The 19741-nt window shown below is 42.1% G+C and overlaps 1 protein-coding gene across 1 annotated transcript; it reads right to left on the bottom strand.

Moving 5' to 3' along the window:
• Positions 1-541: 541 nt before the first annotated feature.
• Positions 542-19292, bottom strand: man2a2 (mannosidase, alpha, class 2A, member 2). Its single transcript, XM_062420153.1, has 23 exons — positions 19189-19292; positions 17075-18003; positions 16354-16611; positions 16087-16231; positions 14621-14792; positions 14240-14367; positions 13745-13918; positions 12482-12668; positions 11908-12085; positions 11380-11582; positions 9434-9616; positions 9115-9229; positions 8923-8993; positions 8644-8809; positions 7426-7662; positions 7047-7169; positions 6684-6798; positions 5138-5271; positions 4852-4993; positions 4357-4490; positions 3299-3493; positions 3079-3192; positions 542-2983 (listed from the first exon to the last, which is right to left on the bottom strand). Exons 2-23 carry the CDS (start codon positions 17204-17206, stop codon positions 2831-2833), a joined length of 3459 nt encoding a protein of 1152 aa, XP_062276137.1. The 5' UTR covers positions 17207-18003; positions 19189-19292; the 3' UTR covers positions 542-2830.
• Positions 19293-19741: the final 449 nt, after the last annotated feature.

Consider the following 19741-nt stretch of genomic DNA (forward strand, 5'->3'; position numbering starts at 1 on the left):
ATCAAAAGAACACCTACAAATCAGTTCCCCATGATTCCATATTTTGATCAGTTGGACACGAGTTTCCAGTCACATTATTTCAGCAGGCAGCACATCATTGGTGTGTATGTACTGAATCTGATGCTCAGGGATAAACTGCACTGTCAGTTCTGCCTCCCCAGGAGCACAGAAAGCTTGAAAAACACAGCAGAGTCTGGAGTAAAATGCGGAGGCTGAGTGTCCCCAGGGGGCCTCCACTGGCATCATCCCCTAAGGTCAGCATGTCTCCTCGACAGGCCGCCTGAGTGGCAGAACAACCACTGACGAGTGAAACATTGGACAGTCTAAAAGGGCTATCACTTGCACTTAGAGAATGACAGCATCTATAGACTGTACAGCTCACACTGACTCAATGCTTCCCCCTACAGACACACAACTGATCAAACTCTCAACTCTCTTGCTGAGGAAGACTGAAGAACAGCATGATGAAAATACACTAGAAAAATACTTTTTTCTAAAGAACACAATCTTTTGTATATTGTTTTTTTATTCACTTTCCATCTCTTCTGTGGTTCTGCATCTTTCATGAATTAACAAATGCAGAAGAGAAATCGTTTGCCTTCATATATTACCTCTGAACAAACGGGGGGAAAACAGAGCTACATCAGATATCCCATTTTTTTAAAAGAAGGAAAAAAAAGACGAGAATTCAGACGCACAGCAAAGACAGCAGGAAAAGAAGGTGTGAAGGTTATAACAAGACAAGTGGAAAAAGTGCAATTCAAGATGCAGTGAAGTCTGGTCTTTAGAACAGCTGGGAGGTGAGAGAGAGAGAAAGTGTTGAGCGATGGCAGACCAGACATCAGGCCAGAGGAGGAGTGCAACGGGGCAGCAGACCTCATGTGGAAGATGAATAATGACACAGTGGGGCAGTACAAAGTGTGTCACAGGTGGGCTGTGAGATGTCCGGCCTCAGCGTCAGACACAGATGACAACATCCTCCACAGCTGTGTGAAGGCAGATATGCACCAGAGAAGGCTGAGTGCCACGAGATAAGAAGCACTGCGGAGAAGAACTGCAGCTCATTTGAAGAAACCTTTTTTTGTGTGTGTGGGTGTGTGTTGAGGATTTCTGTGTATGGTTTGAGCCAGCTCAGTTTTTTTTTGGTTTGTTTTTTAAAAGGGTCAGTTCACCCAAACTTCAATTCAGATTTTAAAGACGAGTTGATTAATCAAGACAATAATTGACAGATTAACCAATGATGAAAATAACTGTTAGTGGCAGTCCTAATTAAAGTCAGCTGACAGATGAGCAGTCGTTTGATTTGTGGTCCATCATTTTTCAAATGTGAGCATGTTCTACTTTTCAGTTTCATCTCTTTATGACTCAAATATCTGAGTTCTGATTTTTTTTATTTATAGCAAACAGACAACATGAAGACATCACCTTGAGCTCCAGTACTTCTCAACTTTTCAACATTGTATGAATTTAACAGTGAATCAATACTGAAAATAATCCCAAACTGGAGCCCTAGATAGATCTCAAAACTATCTTCATGTCCACATTACACTATACTTTTGTAATTTGTGTGAAATGACCCTTTACCTTCTGATCTTTAATGGGAAACCGCTTTTTTTGTGCAATGATAAGACCCACAGTTCGACGCCAACACCCAGACTTATCGAATAACACCTAACAGTACTATGAATGGTCCCTGATAGTGTACAATGAAACCTTGATACACCCTTAACAAAACAAAAAAAAACCCTTTCCAGTATTCACATCAACACTCTACAAACACACACATACCAATATATCTGCCACATGGTATATATATGAGGTATAGTCTTCATCTAACCTTCTACTGCGTACAGCAACAAAAATGCCCTCTCAGCAGTGAAGTTCAAGCACAGGAATGATGGACAGGGGCTTTGAAATGCAGACCCTCCACAGTGTTCTCATCAGCAAAGAGGAAGCTCTCGGGGGGGGAGGAGGAGGAGGGGTGGAGAGGAGGGGATAAAAAGATGGGAGGGAAAGAGTCTTCAGACTATCTACAAGCAAAAAACGCTGGACAGAGGATAAACAGTCATCCGATATGATTTATGATCACATTGTTATCACGCAGTGACCGACGTGGGACTCTTTGACTCAGACATACTATAGCTTATAAAGCCACAGCTCGGGTCTCTAGGTCGAGTTGAGATGAAGAGACCGCACATTCACTGTGCTGCATTCGAGTCTGTCAGGAAAAAAACTAAACAATTAAGTGCAGTCATCTTTACATTGATAGGTACAAAAACAAAAAAATCGCTGTGATGTGTCTTCTTCACTGCGTACATACAAAATTAAAAACCCATACATCAAATAAAGCTCTTTAAATTGCACTCTGATGTGGCACGAGTCCCAGGCCGCCCCCCTCCCCGTCATATGGGATATTTACATTCAGTAGTTCAGTCCAGGATGGAGCAAAGATAGAAAAAGTTCTTACAAAGCAGAACTAAATGAGATTTAATTTTTCCATGGCAGAGTAAACAGACACCCGGTTTGTATCTGATCGTGGCAGTCTTTGTTGTTTTGGAACAGCTGCAAGTTCACCCGGGTTTGCTGCTCTGTCGGAGTCGTCCACGGTAACAGCTATTGCCTGCCCCCTGCTGTGCAGTCCGTCCTGTTACAGTGGACCCTTCCTCTCCGAGGCTGTAGTGTTTGTGGTTCTGCATGTACGCTTGACAAAACAGAAAGATCCCTCGGACCCCTCTGTGCCAGCCTGTGGCCAGCGTAGGTCTGGTTTCTTGGTCCAAGGAGAATGGTGGGTTTTTATTGCCTTTTTTTTTTTTTTAAGTCAGGACGGCTCTTAGCGCAGTTTGAGCTTGAAGGCGGAGATCTCCATGGGATCCAGGCTGATGGTGGAGTCGTTGGAGAGGGGTGTGCCGGCGTGCATCAGAGTGAGAGACATGGGCTGGAGCAGCTGCAAGTCCAGGTTCTTGAAAACTCCTGATACACTCAGCTGCAGACAGGGGACAGGAGTGTTAGTGAGTGGGAATCAGGGGTTAAAATACAGCTGACCATTATGTTTTATGTTGTGCGTGTTTCTACCCTCACCTGTCCTTGTGTGGTGGTGCAGTTGAAGCCAAGATTCTGAGCCTCCAGACCACAGTCCAGCCCAAGGCGGTGCAGGATTAAGGCTGTGTATGAAGACGGAGATTGGGGGTCCTGCTGCTCAAACGCACATACAGAAAACATGTCAGTTCCAAAGTAGAAACAGAATAAGGCCAAAAATAAAGTGTTACTTGGATCCGTTTTGTTGTTCCTGACTCTTCACCTCGTTCTGGATGCTGCGCAGGTTCACCAGGCGGAAGTCACAAGGAAGGATGGACTTGAGGGGGGCGAAGGTTTGCAGAGGAGGGATGCCGCGCCTTTTTGGCAGGACGGGCAGTGCCAAGACTTCGTGGTTCAGGACGGCGTTTGTCATGTGACTCAGTATCGACGGGAAGGTAGTTGTTGCACTGTCCATCATCTGGAGGAGAGACAGCTGGACTATTACGACATTCATGCAACAACCTCTACATTTAGTCGTTTTGCTAGTTTGTAATAGGAGGTTTCTAATTCTAGTCCACCCAGACAGCACCAATCACTTTAATATTAGGTTTGCTGCAGCACTGTAGTAACAAATTTTAAATTAAGAGCATTACAGTGTTTCAAGCGTGATGTGAAATGTTTTGTCGAATGAAGGATTGTAGAAGGCCTGAACTTCATCCACATTACCATCAGCAGTTTCACCAAAGAGCTGCATGATAAAACTGCAACCAATGTCTTCCCATCCTCTGCTCATGTGTATTCATTTCCTTGATAAATGATACCATTTGTTACTTTGAATAGCACTGTCCTAAAGATGGACTGGTTTGGCTACAGCTACGAGGTGGAGGGAGGCAAATAAATAAATAAATAAATAAAAGAGGAGCGTAGGAACTGGAGCTACAGCACAGACTATGATGCTGGCTAACAAGCATCCTCACTGTTGCCAAGGCAACATTACCTTTTGAACTCCGTCACTCAAGATTTTGGAGAGGAAAGAATGAAACAAGGAGGAGAGTTTGGCAAAGACGCCATCATGCTGAAGGTTATGGAGGACAAGCAAAAGAGAAGGAAAACAAAATTAGAGAGGAGAGGAAACCAAAAACACAGATGGGGAGGTAATGAGTACTGAAAAATAAAGATATGAAGACAGGTGTTAATGAAGGACGAAACATTGTTCAGTGCAGCGACATTTCACAGGGCTTACAGAAATACATTCAGCGCCTCAGAGTCACACGTGTTATGCTTCAGTTCCAAGAGCAGCTGCACAGCTTCAATAACCACCTTCGCTGTCGTCTCACTGACCTTGTTGCCCATGGATCTCCTCTCCAACAGCAGTCTGAAGCGGTTGCCTGTCTTCTTGGTGTCCTTCAGGCCCTGACCCAGCCCACGATTATCATCCTGCATCAGTCGCCGGTCCATAATCACCTCCAGCTGGCCTGAGGGAGAAGTAAGAGGGGGAGCAGGGGGTTTAAAAGCAAAGCCTGTGGTATTGAACTTTCCGACATCAGTCAATGAAGACAAACACTTGGAGCTACTCGTCATGTACAAAAGCTCCATTATGCACATAACGATGATAAAAGGATTAGACCAGTACAAAAAAACGTAAGGGTATGAACTGATCTGCTCTGTGAAAACCGCACCGAGGGAGAGAGAAGTGCTTCAATACTACTCAATAAAAGCACGAGAGGCGGTAAATAAAGAAAAAGAGCATCCATGTCAAAGATAACTTTTATTTTAAATAAACTAAATGAAGAGAAACGGCACAGAACTGAATGAAAAAGGTATTAAGATACAGACCGCTCTCCAGGCTGCTGACACCCAGAGACTGAGCTGTGTGGAGTGTGAGGCGGTGATTGCTGTCCTGGATGTACGCCTGGCTGGGCATGGGATAGAAGTGGGCCTGCAAAGGGAGCTTTAGGTAGTGGCGACGAGGCTGCATCTACAAGATGGTGGATCAGACACAGAACAACACAATCTGTCAAATTTGGGATTAAGAGGTTAGCAGCTACTTGCCGCGCACATAATCTGACAAATATATTGTTTTAATCCTGAAGTGCTTAAAGCTGTCCAGATTGGTACTGACCTGGAAGCCGTTCAGGTCTGTGTAGAAGACGTCTCCACTTTGGATGTCAGTAACCAGTCGCATTGCCAGCTCCTTATTAGTCTGATCTCTGATGTCCACCATGGTGCTGATGTCTACAGACAAGCCATCCACACCTAAAAATATAAAACCATAGAAATAGTCCATGGAGGGAAGTGAATGGAAAAGATGTGAACTGTATAACTTGGAAATATACTAAACTTTATTTACAGGTTCCTTAGTTTTATATTAACACTCCTGTGGCTGGTAAAGTCAGACATCTCTGGTTGAGGTATTACTGGACAGCCCAGTTCCCAGTAAACCAGTTGAAAGTCGTTTTTACACTACACATTCAATATCTACAATACAATTAATACTGATTTATATTTACTCCAAAATCCAGCAGGCAGGTGTTTCTCTACACAGTCTGTGTATGAGTGCAGGTGGTGAAGACTGCAGAAGGTAGTGTGTGTGGCAGACACTGCAGTGTCTCCAGCACGCTATGTGTGCCTGACAGCACAGTTGTGTTCACTGCAGCGATTTTACAACCAAAACCTACATGAAAACTAAAAACCATACCTGGTGATATATGCACAGTATTAGAAGATATATTAAAAAATCTATTAGCACTCCGTTCTGCAAATCTTTATGTTATTTGCTAGTTAATTTACATGGTTGAGGTGAAAAGGAATCAGTATATTAATATTGTATTTTTCTGAATCCTGCCATCTGCCATCATTCATTTCAACAGCTGCTGTACTGCTCCACAGGTGACCCTCTCTTCTGCGCTCTGGAGAGACAGCGCTTTTGAAATGTTGAGCAGACTTTGATTTAACTCCTGAGTTTATTATACCTTTTCAAATTGAATGGTGCTTGCAGAATAGTTATGGCAGGCACAAGTGCAGATAACACTGCTGATTTAAATGTTAAAGGTAGCGTGGATCTATTATTAACCTTTGATAAAAAGTGAAATTAGATGTCAGAGGAATCATTAAACATTCGGCTTCAATTAACCACCTCACCATTTGTATCACCAGCTTCCCCTATATCCAAAATGTTTGTATGCATGGATCAGAGTTTACGTACAGGTGAACACAATCTCAGTCGAGTTTGTTTTTATAGATCATAACTTTTGCATGGTAAGCAGCGTATGCCTCATCAAGCCCTGTTTTATGAGTATAGAGTTGTTAAGAATGAGACCCCTGGCCCTTATCAACTAAACTAACTTAACACTATTTTCTGTCTGTACCCAATTGCAGCCTCTGTGTAAAATGTCCTAAAAGTTGACAGTTAAATAGCTGCAAAAAATAAAATTTGCATATGAAATTCAAAGATCTGTAAAATAAAGAATTATTGCTTAATAGTATGAGCCTGCTCAAAATCTAACACTATCAGCTGACAGAGAAAAAGTGCATCATTTAATTGTCATATTGTCAAACCTATTAGTCCATGTTATATTCTACCATCTGGTGCCTTAAACTGAACATAAAAAGCTTTTTGGAGAAGCTATTTGAACTCATTCCATTGTACTGTTTTGTGCCTTTATTACCTGGCACATTGTGTATACGAATGGCCTGCTGAAAATGCTGGTAGTGTGCCACCACCTCAGAGAAGAGAGGGCCCTCAACAACACGCACCACAGGTGGCTCTTTCTGGTTGTAGGGCTGAAAGCAGGAAGAGAGAGGCGGTATTATAAGCAGACAAAGTGTTAAAAATGGGAGCAGCAGCAGTAACAAGAATATGGAAACAACAAACTCTACACTACAGTGCATTCTGTTGTCTTTAAATCAAGACAAGATGAAGCAACACCCAGCTCCTCAGCATCATACAATGAGGCAATACACATGGGAGGATATATCAAAAGCTGATGAGAAGCAAGTAAACATCTGAGATTCAACAGCTGAGTGAACACCTTTGCTTTGCCGTCAGGTAAGAAGAGGTAAGCCCCGCTTTTGTCTTTCGAGGGACGAGTGCCGTAAACCACAAACTGCATCTGAACCTTCACTTCTTGAGGATCATCCTTGCGCTTGATACTCTGCGGATGAAAAAGCCGTAAAGAGGAAGAAAGACGACAGGAGGCAACAAAAAAAAAAACAGAATTAGAAAAGAGATGAAAGGATGTTTGAGTAGCAATAAGACATGCCATGTTCACTTAGATCAAACTGCCTGGATTTATTGGGAAATAAAGCTCTTTTTTTCTCCTGAAGATCAAAGTTTAGGAGAAAAAAAAAAAACATATGATAAGATCCTTATATAAAGTCCACAGGAGTCAGAGAAGATAAAACACAAACCTCCAGCAGGCCGGTAGTGCCAGAGAAGCCCAGTGTGAGAGACTGGCTGCTGATGTAGAAGGTCTGAGGGTCTGCCTGCTGAGAACGGACAGGGAGTGGGTCCACAGCCCGGGCAGTTGCGGTCCGTCCAGACAGCCTGAGAAGAGTGTCGGAGCGGAGCGTCATGGGCGAATCAGGAGAGTCATAAAGATGGAACACAGCTAGACCCACAGGTGGCAGACGCACCATGAATGTCGCCTGGACAGAGGATCAAAAGTGATTGAATAAATTAGAGCAAACATACGCACAAGGATAATGAACGTTTACATTTTCTGCTTCATTGTCATTGTTTGACCAGTGTGTACAATTAGTGGCATTTAGTTGACGAGAACTTGGCAGAAATGGAATATAATATTCATAAGTATGTTTTAATTAGTGTATAATCACCTGAAAATAAGAATTGTTGTGTTTTTGTTACCTTAGAATGAGCCTTCATATCTACATAGGGAGCGGATCCACTCCCATATAGCCCACTATGCTTCTACAGTAGCCCAAAACGGACAAACCGAACAGTAGCTCTACTAGAGAGAGCCTTTCACATTTTTTTCACCCACACAAGTTCCACAGCTACCATAGGTTCTCTTACATGCTTGGAAGGGGAGGGGGAAGAGATGGAATTTGGTTAATCAGCAACTTCACCCTAAATGCCACTAAATGTTACACATTGGCCCTTTAAACTGGAATGTCAAATGTTGCCCACATGGCATTCACATTAAAAGTAAGAAGCGTTTTCACATTAGCAAAACTGTGCTGTAATTAAAACGTGATGAGAGATGGTGTTAATGAGACTGTACTTCTCAGTTGAATTTTCATTCATTGTTTTCTGTGGGTGGATTTATCTGAGCTGAAATAAATTAATCTACAGTCTACAGAAGCATATGTCATGCATTTTCTACTTTAGATTCTCGCTATGATTTGAGCTCAAACAATAGGTCTGAATCAAAGAATCTGTTCTCGTGCTGGCTGCAGGTAGACATCAAAAGGGAAGGTGGAGAAGACTTCAGGCACATAACTGTGCAGAAATCTTTTTACTGCAAATTCTCTTCCATGTTTTGTACTTTTCTTTTTTTTTTCTACATTAAATATATTCATTTGGTAAGCACTTTTGTCTAATCAACTTAGCTCAGATTCTGTACATATGCCTAATTATTTTGCATCAAGATGTGCCAAACGTCTTACCTCAAATACTTCTGCACTCATTTGACTTGCAGAGCTCCACTGAGCACTCAGCTGCACAGGGAGGGTCTGTCCATCCTCAGTGAGCACCCTCACCCTGACCGTATTCACCAACACAGTCACCACACACAGTCGTTCCTGCTCAATGGGATTGAACAGGACTAGGTACCTGGTAACAAGAAAGGGAGGAGAAAAAAAAGCAATCACAGGCACGCGATGGTGGAGGAGTAGTCATGGGAGGAGGCAGGGGGAATGAAAGATGCGAGGGGATGCAGATAATACCTCGGCCCTGCTGGGTCCAGCTCGATTAAAGTGCGCTGAGGCAGAGAGTCTTGAGTAGCTCGCCTGTCATCCTACCGAGGGAGAGATATAACACAGGAACACAGTGAATACTTAAACAAATCCGAAATATGCATGTTTTGCAACCAGTTCATTATGTGGTGTCAGAAGGTCACCCCACATGTTTCCCCCTACCGTCTCCAGGAAAGGCTCGGTCTGGTAGAAGCGATAAAACTCTTTGTTCTTCATCACCAGGAAATGAGCAGCATTGATGATTACTCTCTTCAGACCAATGAGTGAACGCAGTAATCTAGGGAGGAGGGGGGGGGGGAATCAATGGCTCAGCAGCAGTCTCAGCAGACGGCTTGTTATTCTGCTTCAAAGTACTGAACAAGCAAGTATAAAACGGCCACACAGACAGAGGTTGAAGGGCACAGTTGTCCTATTTAATTTTTTAAAGAATTCAATCTATCCAATCCATACTGTAATTTCTTCTTTAAATCTAGATCCTTACCTGGTGCCATAGTCAATGACAACATTCTCCTTCGCTGTGCCAGTGATAGCATCATGATGCTGGAAGAGGGCAACAGAGCGCCTTGCATCTACAAGCAGGGCATAATCTGAGACCGGGTAGCGTCCTTCCATGCCTGCATGTCGAGCATTGGCTACCGCCAAGCTGTAGAGGATCTCTGCCCCCCTGAAACACAAACAAAGATGCTTCAGTAAGATTTTAGTAGTTTTAGTCAGTCAGCTAAAAATGGTCACATAACTGGGGCTAGTATTTAACTGTACTAGTATTTAACTTTTTTATTTATTTTTTTTAAATTGTTATGCTTCCTTGGAGAGTTTTTATTTCTTTTCTTAAGTTGAGAGACTGAAGTTGAAGTTCACAAATAATGTAAATCAAGCCTTATTTTGCATGTTCCAAAACAAACGCACTGTTGGAACATGCAAACCATCCAAACCAGGCTTTCATGCAACAAACATACATCAGTGTTTCCCAAATAACTGTACAGGCCAAAAAGAAAAATGTTGAATGCCAAAAATAACATCAAATATCCATTTATACATAAATCATAGCACTCAGGAGCCTCTGTGTAGCGCTGTTACAAAAGTCTGTGTTGTTCCCGCTGAAACTCTTGGTAATGTAGCTCCTTTTACGGAATATGGCAGTGCGTATTGTGTGCATAGTGAGTGTGGTTGAATGAGTTAAGTGAGCAGCAGAAAAGTGATGTGAATGCGAGCAGAGGAAAAAAGTTAGCAGTAAGTCGTCAATCTACAGTGTGTTGTGCACACTGTAGATTGCAGCAGCTTCTCAAGACCAGGAAAAATCTCGTCTGTTGATTCATCAACTGCTGGAAAAGTAAAGGTGGTTAGCCCCGAAGATAGCGACAATGGGGTAGCCAAACCTAATGACGCTTAACAGAAAAACAGAATGGAGAAATGTGTGGCTGCGGAGTCTCTCCCTAGTTCTATTAAGCACACGTACCAACCCCCCCCAAACACAGAGCCAACACCGCCACCCCAAAGCAGTCAACCAAGGGGAAACACTGTATATGGATACACCCTTTTGTTAATATTAACAATGTGCACGTTAGGTTTTGGCTGGTTGTTTTGTATTCGTCGTTCAAAGTAGAGTTGAAACAATTAGTCGATTAATCGACAAGTCGATTAACGGAAGATCAATCAGCAACTACTTAATTAGTTCATCATTTTGAGTCATTTTTTTAAGAAAAACGATACCCTAATTCTCTGGTTCCAGCTTCTCAAATGTGAATATTTTGTGGTTTCTTTAGTCCTCCGGAACAGTAAACTGTATCTTTGGGTTGTGGACTGTTGGACGGGACAAAACAAAACATGTACTTTATGGAAACGGTCATCAATATTTTTCATCTTTTCCTGTCTTTATATAACAAAACCACTATTCAGTTAATTGAGAAAATAATCGACAGATTAATAGATAAAGAAAATAATTATTAGTTGCAGCCTTAGTTTAAAGAAGGGAGATATAGGAGACATTGACCAAAGACAGATGAGCATTAAAAGCCCATTCAGTATTTCTTTTCTGATGACATGAACATCATTTAGAAAAATACAACTGATATAAAATAAACCTTTTTGTTTGTCAAATAATTCAAAATACGGGCTTGTTTTCCTGCCTGCTGTATTCACGAAAATCACTGATGTTAGATTCTTTTAAACAGTAACGGAAAGCATTAATAACTTAGATGTAGCTGTTGTCTAGTGCTTTCATACCAAGTTCCAATCGTGTGTTTTGATCCAGACTGCCTGCATTTTATTTGTATACAGGATGTTGCTGGTGCTTTAACCTAGTAAGCAACCATTTGCATTGCAAACAAGATGTAGATGTAGAACTCCCTATTAAAACTGAAGCACTATAAACAAACCCCAGGTTGTGGGTGTCAAGTTATTAGTGATGTATGAATAAGTAAGGCCCACCTGAGGTGTGACTCGATCACACGATCCAGGCTCTTGTAAAAGGGCCGAGATGTGAAATAGCCAGTCCAGTAGTGGTCTTCGCGGTCTGCATAGGCAAAGAAATCTCCACTCAGCACTGGGAATTCTGCAGGTCTAACTCCCTGGGCCACTCCATGCGCTTTGTATACCGCATTGAAGTAGTCTGAGAGAGTCCCAAACTGAGCCTGGAGGAGCAGCCAGAGAGAGATGACATGTTGTTAAAAAAACAAGACCTTACTCAAGCACAGCTGAACAGAACAAAAGAAAAGAAAGTCTCTCATTATTATGCATGCTGCTTTCATCTTACATGGCATCTTCAGAACCAAACATCGAGCCTTGACAGATTCTTTGTTCTATCAGCAATACCACTGCATGATTCATTACCACAAGAAAGGTTGTACACTGCCATACTTGGTACACTGCGCTCAGAAGCACACAAACTATGAAAAAAGCTGCAAACATATATATTTGGTGACACTATTTGTGACAGTTGACAAATTATTCTCTCACCTGTACATGCAACTCCGGGTGAGAATTCATGTAGTCAAACAGTTTCTGGTAGTTAACGTACTGCTGATCCCACTCAAGGGCCTTGTCGTAGCGGAAGTCGTCCCCCAGAGGGACAAGAAGGACCTTGCTGCGGTACAATTTGGACTTTTTACGGTACTGATCCAGGAGCAGGTTTGCCCTGATTGAGATAAAAGGTGAGAGAAAAGGGGGGAAATTAGGGGACACATTTCTTAGCATCCAAATTGTCCTGCAGGATTTTTAGGAAATCACTATGACCTTCGAAAGAGATGGATCAGGTAACCCCAAATCTTTTTAATAAATTTGGTTACTGAATTATGACTGATCTCAAACGTGTCTTTGGCATTACTTAATCTACCAACATATACGCTACATAAATACATCTGCAACTAGCAAATATGAGAAAATATGCAATTCTGCCGATTTATCTATTATTCTAGCTCTAGCAGACATACTACAATGTGTTCTGCAAGACAACTGGATAGATCTACAGCTGTCACTTCCACCCTGCAACTTTCCCATACAAAAAGTATAACCAACCCCCCACGTGCCTCACCTCTCAGCTACATTCGCCTCCACCACAGTTTTCGGTGGGACTTTCCACGGGCAGTTTATCCGACCCCCAGGTAATCTCTTGAAGTCAAATTGGCAGCAGACCTTTGGGTCAGGCCCGCAGGTGTGAGGCACATCATAGCTGTAGAATGGCATCATGTGGCAAAATATGTCTGAGCTTGAGCCGGTATCTGTCAAAGCAACAAAGATCAATATATTATACAGTAGCCTCTAAAGACCAGAATGCAATAGATACACTGGATGAAACAGGAGATCACTTCGTAAAAACAGCAAAAAGTAACTGACAATTCATTTCAACAGTAAATGAATCACTAACTAGAGACAACCTGATGATATCTAACAGTTTAATATCTGAAGATGTTTCCATCAAAAACAAATGGGCAGTAATTCTTCAGCAGATGTGCAATTCATAAAGAAAATACTGCTGCAAGCTGCAATTCCAGGGTTCAAGCCAACACAGCCCATTAGAAGTTGAAAGCTTCAACAGTTTAATTACAAATATCCACCAAGTTGGATTCATGGCCAACTCAGAGCCAGTCCGACACACATATTGGCACTGGTGTCGCCCCCTATTGAGGGACTTCAAAATAGTTTTACACATGATTCAACTTTGTTATGACAGCATATAACATGAGTTTGGTCATGATTGGACACAATATCTGATTTATACTCTGATTTGTTTGATGCTACACCTGTTTCTTTTGTTTAGTTTTTTTTATATATATAATCTTGGCCGTATCATGAGCCACATACAATTTGGCAGTAATCAGACCTTTGGTTTAAGATATTCCTAAAAAGTGTTTTTCAAAAAATTCTAAAAAAGGGGCATGTCTTATATGAGGATTTGCCTGGGCCCATAGAATCCAGGAAAAAAAATCTATTTGTGAGACTAACAATATAAAGTCATAGGCCAAAACATTACAAAAAACAGAGTTCATTGTTATAACAGCATCATCTGGTTGATTGGGGTCATGTTTCTTGGCCAGCACTTACAAACAACTTCCAATCAATGGGAAAACATTTAATGTCTCCACCTTTTACCATCTCACAGGACTTTTGCAAACATTTCTGAGAAAAAATAACAGAGCAAAAAAATGGGTCTTCTGAAGCTATTAAGCACTGGTTGTCCTTCCAAATTTTCCCCTCACTTTGAAAGACCACGGCATTTGGCATGACTCATTCGGAAATGAGCTTAACAAAGATAAGCCCATGAATTAGATGACATCGCTGGCTCTGGTCCACTCACCCCAAGCCTGCCTCCACATAAACTCCAGGCTGCGGGTGGAGGCAAAGTGTTTTTTGATGGAGTAGTGGACCCTCTGGATGAGCATGCTGGTCAGGTTGGCCTTCTTCAGCAGATAGGGCATTGTGGCACTGTGACCAAAAGGGTCTACCGCCCACCCACTGCGAGGAGTTATACCTACAACAGAAAGCCAGGATATCAGGATTATGCTCAGATAAAAAGGAAGACACGCATCTTTTAGGAAATCAGTCTCCTCGGCAGAAAGCACTTAAAAGTAGCACAAAGTATCTTATCACCCACTGAGATATACACCTGCTGCTTGTGTGAGCTCAGAAAGATTTAACTATCAGGCACTAAGTGGACTGGTGTCATTTTATCTTTAGACTTACAGGTAAAATGTCACAGAGACAAGAAAGCTTCTGAAACATTTAAGCATCATAAAGTCTAAATGTAAATAAAGAGGCCAGCGTTAGGATTACTGTCCCATCAGATGTGTACCTAGATTTCTCTCTAGCCACTGATGTCCTTCAATGAGCTGGTCTATCATAGCGAAGTAGTGAACGTTGGCTTCATCTGTCATCACCCAGCCTCCTGTCACAATCTCTAGTTGCCCTCCAAGGATCAGTCTGTTGAACAGAGAGTATTAAGAAAGAAAGGTGAGGATAATCCAGCCCTAAAGAGGGAGAGCCAAATTAACCAGATAACAAGCTATTTTTAGAGAATCCACAATTTGCCAAAGGGTATTATCCATTGTGTTAAGTATTACATGTAAGACCAGCAGGCATCACAGAAATCTCAACTAATTGTCAGATTAGGGATTTTTTTTTTCCTTTTCCTTTTTAAAAAAAAAAAAGGGTGCTTCATTACACTGTGACTCACTTGCGCACAGCCTCCTGCTTGTGTATGTCTGCAGTCTCCCACCACTTGGAGAAGAATGAAATCTCAGACCAGATGAACTTCCTGCGTGGATCCTCAGCCAGCTTCACCACCATGTTGTTTAAAATGTGTTGTGTCTGGTCTGTGAAGTACTTGTCAAAGGTCTTGATCCAACCTGACAAAAAGATAAATCTAAGCAATTTGTGCAGCAGTGTGCAGACAGACTGTCCACTATCTCTAAAAAAAAAAAACTAAAAAAAAACACCTCTATCTGCCCCCCCTTTATCCACCCGGCAGATACCAAGAAAACAGGGCAGGTAAGAGACTCAGTGCTGTGGAAAAAGTGCTGCAACAGATCAAAAATAAGACTCATATTTTATTCAAGCAGAGCTGTTCCCCTCAGAAAGCTATTTAGCAAAGTGGTTTCAAAGAAAGTGACTAAGAAGCACTGTTTGTGACTTCAAGTGTAGAGTACCACAGCCTGTCCAATATTTATCTACATATTCTAAGATAATATATTTTATAGAAATCAGTTCCACATCATTATGCAGTTATAAGCAATGCCTTTCAAATGGTGGTAGTGAAGTGAATGGGAGTCATTGCTTGGAGATAGTAGTAATTAATCTTTCCAACCTTTCCAACATAGTGTCACTTTGATTGTTTGGCCTGCTTTCCTGTAGTGGACAAATCCCTTAAAGACCTTTCTTTGCATTTAGTGGATTGAGCCAATTACAAGTTTAACCTGCCTTCATGTGTCTACAGAGGGAGCTGGCCTCGCTACAGTCTATAAACCCTGGACACAGAATGCGGCACAAATTACAATAACAAATTACTGAAGAAAACTTTGCGACAGAGTTTAATCAAATGCAGCTCCGAATGAAGTCTATTCTCCATTGTTGATGGACAAAATTTGCAGGTCTCTGCAGCCTGTCAACGTATCAAAACTGTCAAGTTAGCAAGCATGTGGCAGGCTGGTAAACAAGTTTAATGGAAATGTCAGTCTAAAATAAAATCACAGTCAATACAACCTATAAATAGCGTTTTCCAAAGCCAATACTGGTCTAATTCCATTGTTTGTGGCTGAGCTGTCAGACATATCAGTATTATGCTAATAATAATAATAATATGAATTAGAATGAATCAATCAAATTTTGAGTGATTTCCCTAACACTAGCCTCCCACTAATAGGGTTGTCTCTTTACATACAGACAGGACACTATTTTTAACCTCTGAAAAAAAGCAGTCAGACACTTTTTGCTGCGTCTTGAAAAACTGTTCAATGAAACAGACTTTTAAATTATCCCTAAGACATGTATAACATTTAACAAAGGTTCACTGTGTGTGTGTGTGTGTGTGTGTGTGTGTGTGTGTGTGTGTGTGTGTGTGTGTGTGTGTGTGTGTGTGTGTGTGTGTGTGTGTGTGTGTGTGTGTGTGTGTGTGTGTGTGTGTGTGATGCCTTCACTGCTCACCTGGATCATTGTGGGAGTGGGGGACCACAAATACTTGCAGCGGTTCATTGTCCCACTCTTCAGGGTCATAAGTTATATCGAAGCCCTGTTTCCACACACCGCCATCAGGGTTGTCAAATTTCAGGAGGGAGTACACATCCACCATCTAAAAATGACATACAAACACCCCATTTGCACATGTGACAAAGCCCAAAAATAAGCATACTTAACATATTCAGCCACATTGCTTTTCATCTTAGAGACAAACTATTAGTGAAGCAAGCTCACCTGAACGTCTGCTTGATCATGGCTGCCTACTGCAAACTGGCAGTCCTGAGGCTTGACAGCAAGGAAAGTGGGGCGGCCATCGAAGGGTAGGACCCAGGAACCATTGGCACTCCTGAAGGGCAGGTGGCCACTGGGAGACACAGCTCCTGTGTCTGTGAGCTCCATCACAGAGTCCTTTATGTGGCTGATGATTTGGTGGTTCTCCTCCAGGAGCTGCTCCAGCTGCTCTATCCGGTTCTGCAGGACTGAGATTTGGCTCTAAAAAACACAAAAGAAATGACAAATCACACAGCTGTATAGCATCATAAAACATCTGTTAAGCAAATCAAGATTTTTTCTGTTATATGACTTTAGTTTTAAGACCGGAAAGACTAGACATCTGTCGTAAAAAAAAAAATACTCTGCTTTAGCCAAGCTAAATATTTCAGTCAACCTAAAGATATCTACAGTACAATACATGATTAGACATGTCTATTTACATTTAAATTTAAACATTTTTTAAAAATGAATAAATGTTTAGTTTTATGTTACGTTAAGTTGAAACAATATGCGATTGATTAAGATTTAATGTCTTCAGCTATTGGGCCTTAGAGAAAAGTTCCTCTGTTTTCATGCAACTCCTGACGTATTACAACAAAACATGCAAAAATTAAGTGCTCCAAAATAAACAACAGAAAGAGGCTCTCACACAAGACAGCAGCAGTACAACAATTATTCTTACCCGTGGAAAGTTCCCGCCATTCTGTCGCCTTGCAGGGTCATGTTGGACTCGATCCAACATCAGATACAGTGAGAATACAGCCACACAGAATATGGCCCCTCCACACACTGTCACCTGTTTCCTCAGCTTCATCCTCCTCTGGAGCAATCTTCTTTCCGGAGTTTAAATTTAAGAAAATGACCTTGGCTGTGGTCTCTTTTTTTTTTCACACAAACAAAAAAGGTCCTTGAAAAATTGAAGGCAACCCTCCACAGAGCAAAAAATAAGAAAAGTAAGCAGCTACGCTGGTATCAATGGCTCAGCTCCACATCTGCGATGCCTACAGCTTCCACTCACCATACTGGAGACCACAGCACAGGGGGCAGCAGGGGTAGCAGTGGACAGGGGTACTAAATCAGCAATAGCTGGCAGGCGGTCTGTCAGCTTTGGCCAAACCACAGCCACCGGTGGGCTCCTTCAAAGTAGCCCTTGTGCTCAACCATCCAAATCAATGAGATTGCAGGAAAAGAAAAAGAAAAAAAACAAGCACCACACAGAGGGGGCTCAAACAGGGAACCTAGTGTCCCTGCAGCATGATGTGTGTCACTGTGGGCCTGCTCTTGTGAACCAGTCCCCACTCCCACGGCAGCGTTTAATCCTCCAGTACTGCCACAGAGTCCCCCTTAACTCAGTTGGCCTCCAGTGCCATAACAGTTTGCATGCTAGGCTGCGGCAGAGCAAAGAAACAGGCTAAGAAAAAGACCAACTCGGCTGAGAGCAGCAGGCTTTTTAATCAAGCCTCAACTCTGCCCGAAGCAGCTCCAGGAATTAAAATGAGACAAATGTCATTCTTCTCTCAGGAGCACGGTGACAGCATATCTTCTGTGGCAGCACGGTCTGTCCTTGATTAAAAGCGCCAAGTTGAAATCACATCAGAGGTTCTTCTTCAGCTGTTGGGGACATTTTAGATTAATGGAGCATGCAGAAATACGTATTCAGCCTACCATTTCAAGAGACAGAGTCAAGTAATAGGGACTGTGTGGGAGAAGGAGAGATACTTCTTGATCTGAGGAGTACAGTCAAACAGTGAAGAGGAAGAGGGGGGGGGGGGGGGGCTGAGCAGAGTGGCCTGTGTTTCCCCTCAGTCCTAATGGATGTCCCTGCTTTCCTCTGTGTGCAAATCCAACACGATCATAATCCGCTCACTTCTCAAGCTGAGACTATTTTAGCATTACCACAGGGAGTTAGGATAATAACCTGGCATTTACAGTTGCTCAGACTAACTAAAAAACAGTATCAATGTCAGCAGAAGGGACGATTGTTATTTGTTAGACCACCTGGGCCAGATGATGAATTTATACACAATATGAAATGCTCTGTTAGGTGGGTTCACTGGTTGGTTGAGCTTAAGGACTACAACACTGCATCAATGTGACAAAATGTGTGAATATAAAACCAATCACATGATGACATTTCGCGTTAACGTCCACAAAACATTTCTACAATATTAATAACCCGTCATGCAAACTATCAGCTCCCTCTGATCGATATCCCTCGGTTTATTGACTGAGGCGTTGCACCTCTCTTAAGGTTTAACTTGGATGACTTTTATCGCTGTGAAGCTAGCCAGGTAAAATTGCGTTGCTTCAAACTTCAAAGCACTAAAACACCTGCATTTAATCACCGAGAAAAATACACACTGCAGCTGGTTAACGCGTCTAGCTCCTTAACCAAGTTGTGCCTGTCAAACTTTAATGGTCCCAGTTACTTTATCCTTTACTCGCGATCACGAATAAGCAGCCAAACAAGCTAGCGCTAACGTTAGCTAACATTTCCACATCAACTCCACTGGTTTTCGAGGTAGCTTCAGGAGTCACTGACCGGTAGTATACACATTAAATCTAGGTGAACAGCAGCCTGTCTCTCTGCAGCTGTTAAAAGCGTGTGTAGCAGGACAGATTTATGTCCATCGCTAACCGACAGTGAAAGCGGCTTGGCTTGATTACATTATTAACGTTACGTGGCGGATATTACCTGGCTAACCCACCACTTTTGCTCTAAACCTCGGCTAGCATTCATGTACGACCTTTGGACGCTGTCTCTTTGTGAAGAAAACGAAACAAATGTGACGTTACCTGTGAAAGGAGAGTGCAGAGCCCAGCTGTGTGTGCCCGCTTTGAGCTGCTGGCTGACAGATTAAGTGAAGCAGCTAGCCTAGCAGCTACTACCGAGCTGCTGCAAAGCCTTATGGGAAGAGGAGTTGCGCATCAGTCGGTGATTGGTTCACAACTTCAGCAGAGTTTAAAATAAATGCACTAAATCTTCATTTCTAAACTAAAACAAAACGTGAGCTAACAAATGATTGAATGATTATTGTATAAATATAATGACTTAAACCACACTTCACTGCATGGCCTGAATCAGCCATGTGTTTAACTATGACACACAGCATAAACTATGAGAAAACTATGATTTAATAACACAAATAATAACCAGATTTAAGCAACTCTGGTTGCATTAGAGATGTAACCGGAGTGCACACAAGACAAGCTTTGTAAAGCTCATAGTCAACCTACTACACAACATGCTGTGACCTACTGATGTCACTGCTACCATGACCCATTTACCTGCAGGGTTGGGAAGGTAACTTTGGAAATGTAATAGGTTACAGATTACTAGTTACCCTAA

The sequence above is a fragment of the Scomber scombrus genome, chromosome 6 (genome assembly GCF_963691925.1).
Source record: "Scomber scombrus chromosome 6, fScoSco1.1, whole genome shotgun sequence".
NCBI lineage: Eukaryota > Metazoa > Chordata > Actinopteri > Scombriformes > Scombridae > Scomber > Scomber scombrus.

Excerpts from the sequence above, each read along its gene's own strand:
- man2a2 (XM_062420153.1), bottom strand. The coding sequence starts at position 17,206 with ATGAAGCTGAGGAAACAGGTGACAGTGTGTGGAGGGGCCATATTCTGT. Across the intron at positions 14,368-14,620 it reads AAGCAGGAGGCTGTGCGCAA|ACTGATCCTTGGAGGGCAAC; the intron begins GTGAGTCACAGT and ends TCTGTTCAACAG. Across the intron at positions 3,494-4,356 it reads GGAGATCCATGGGCAACAAG|ATGATGGACAGTGCAACAAC; the intron begins GTCAGTGAGACG and ends TCTCTCCTCCAG.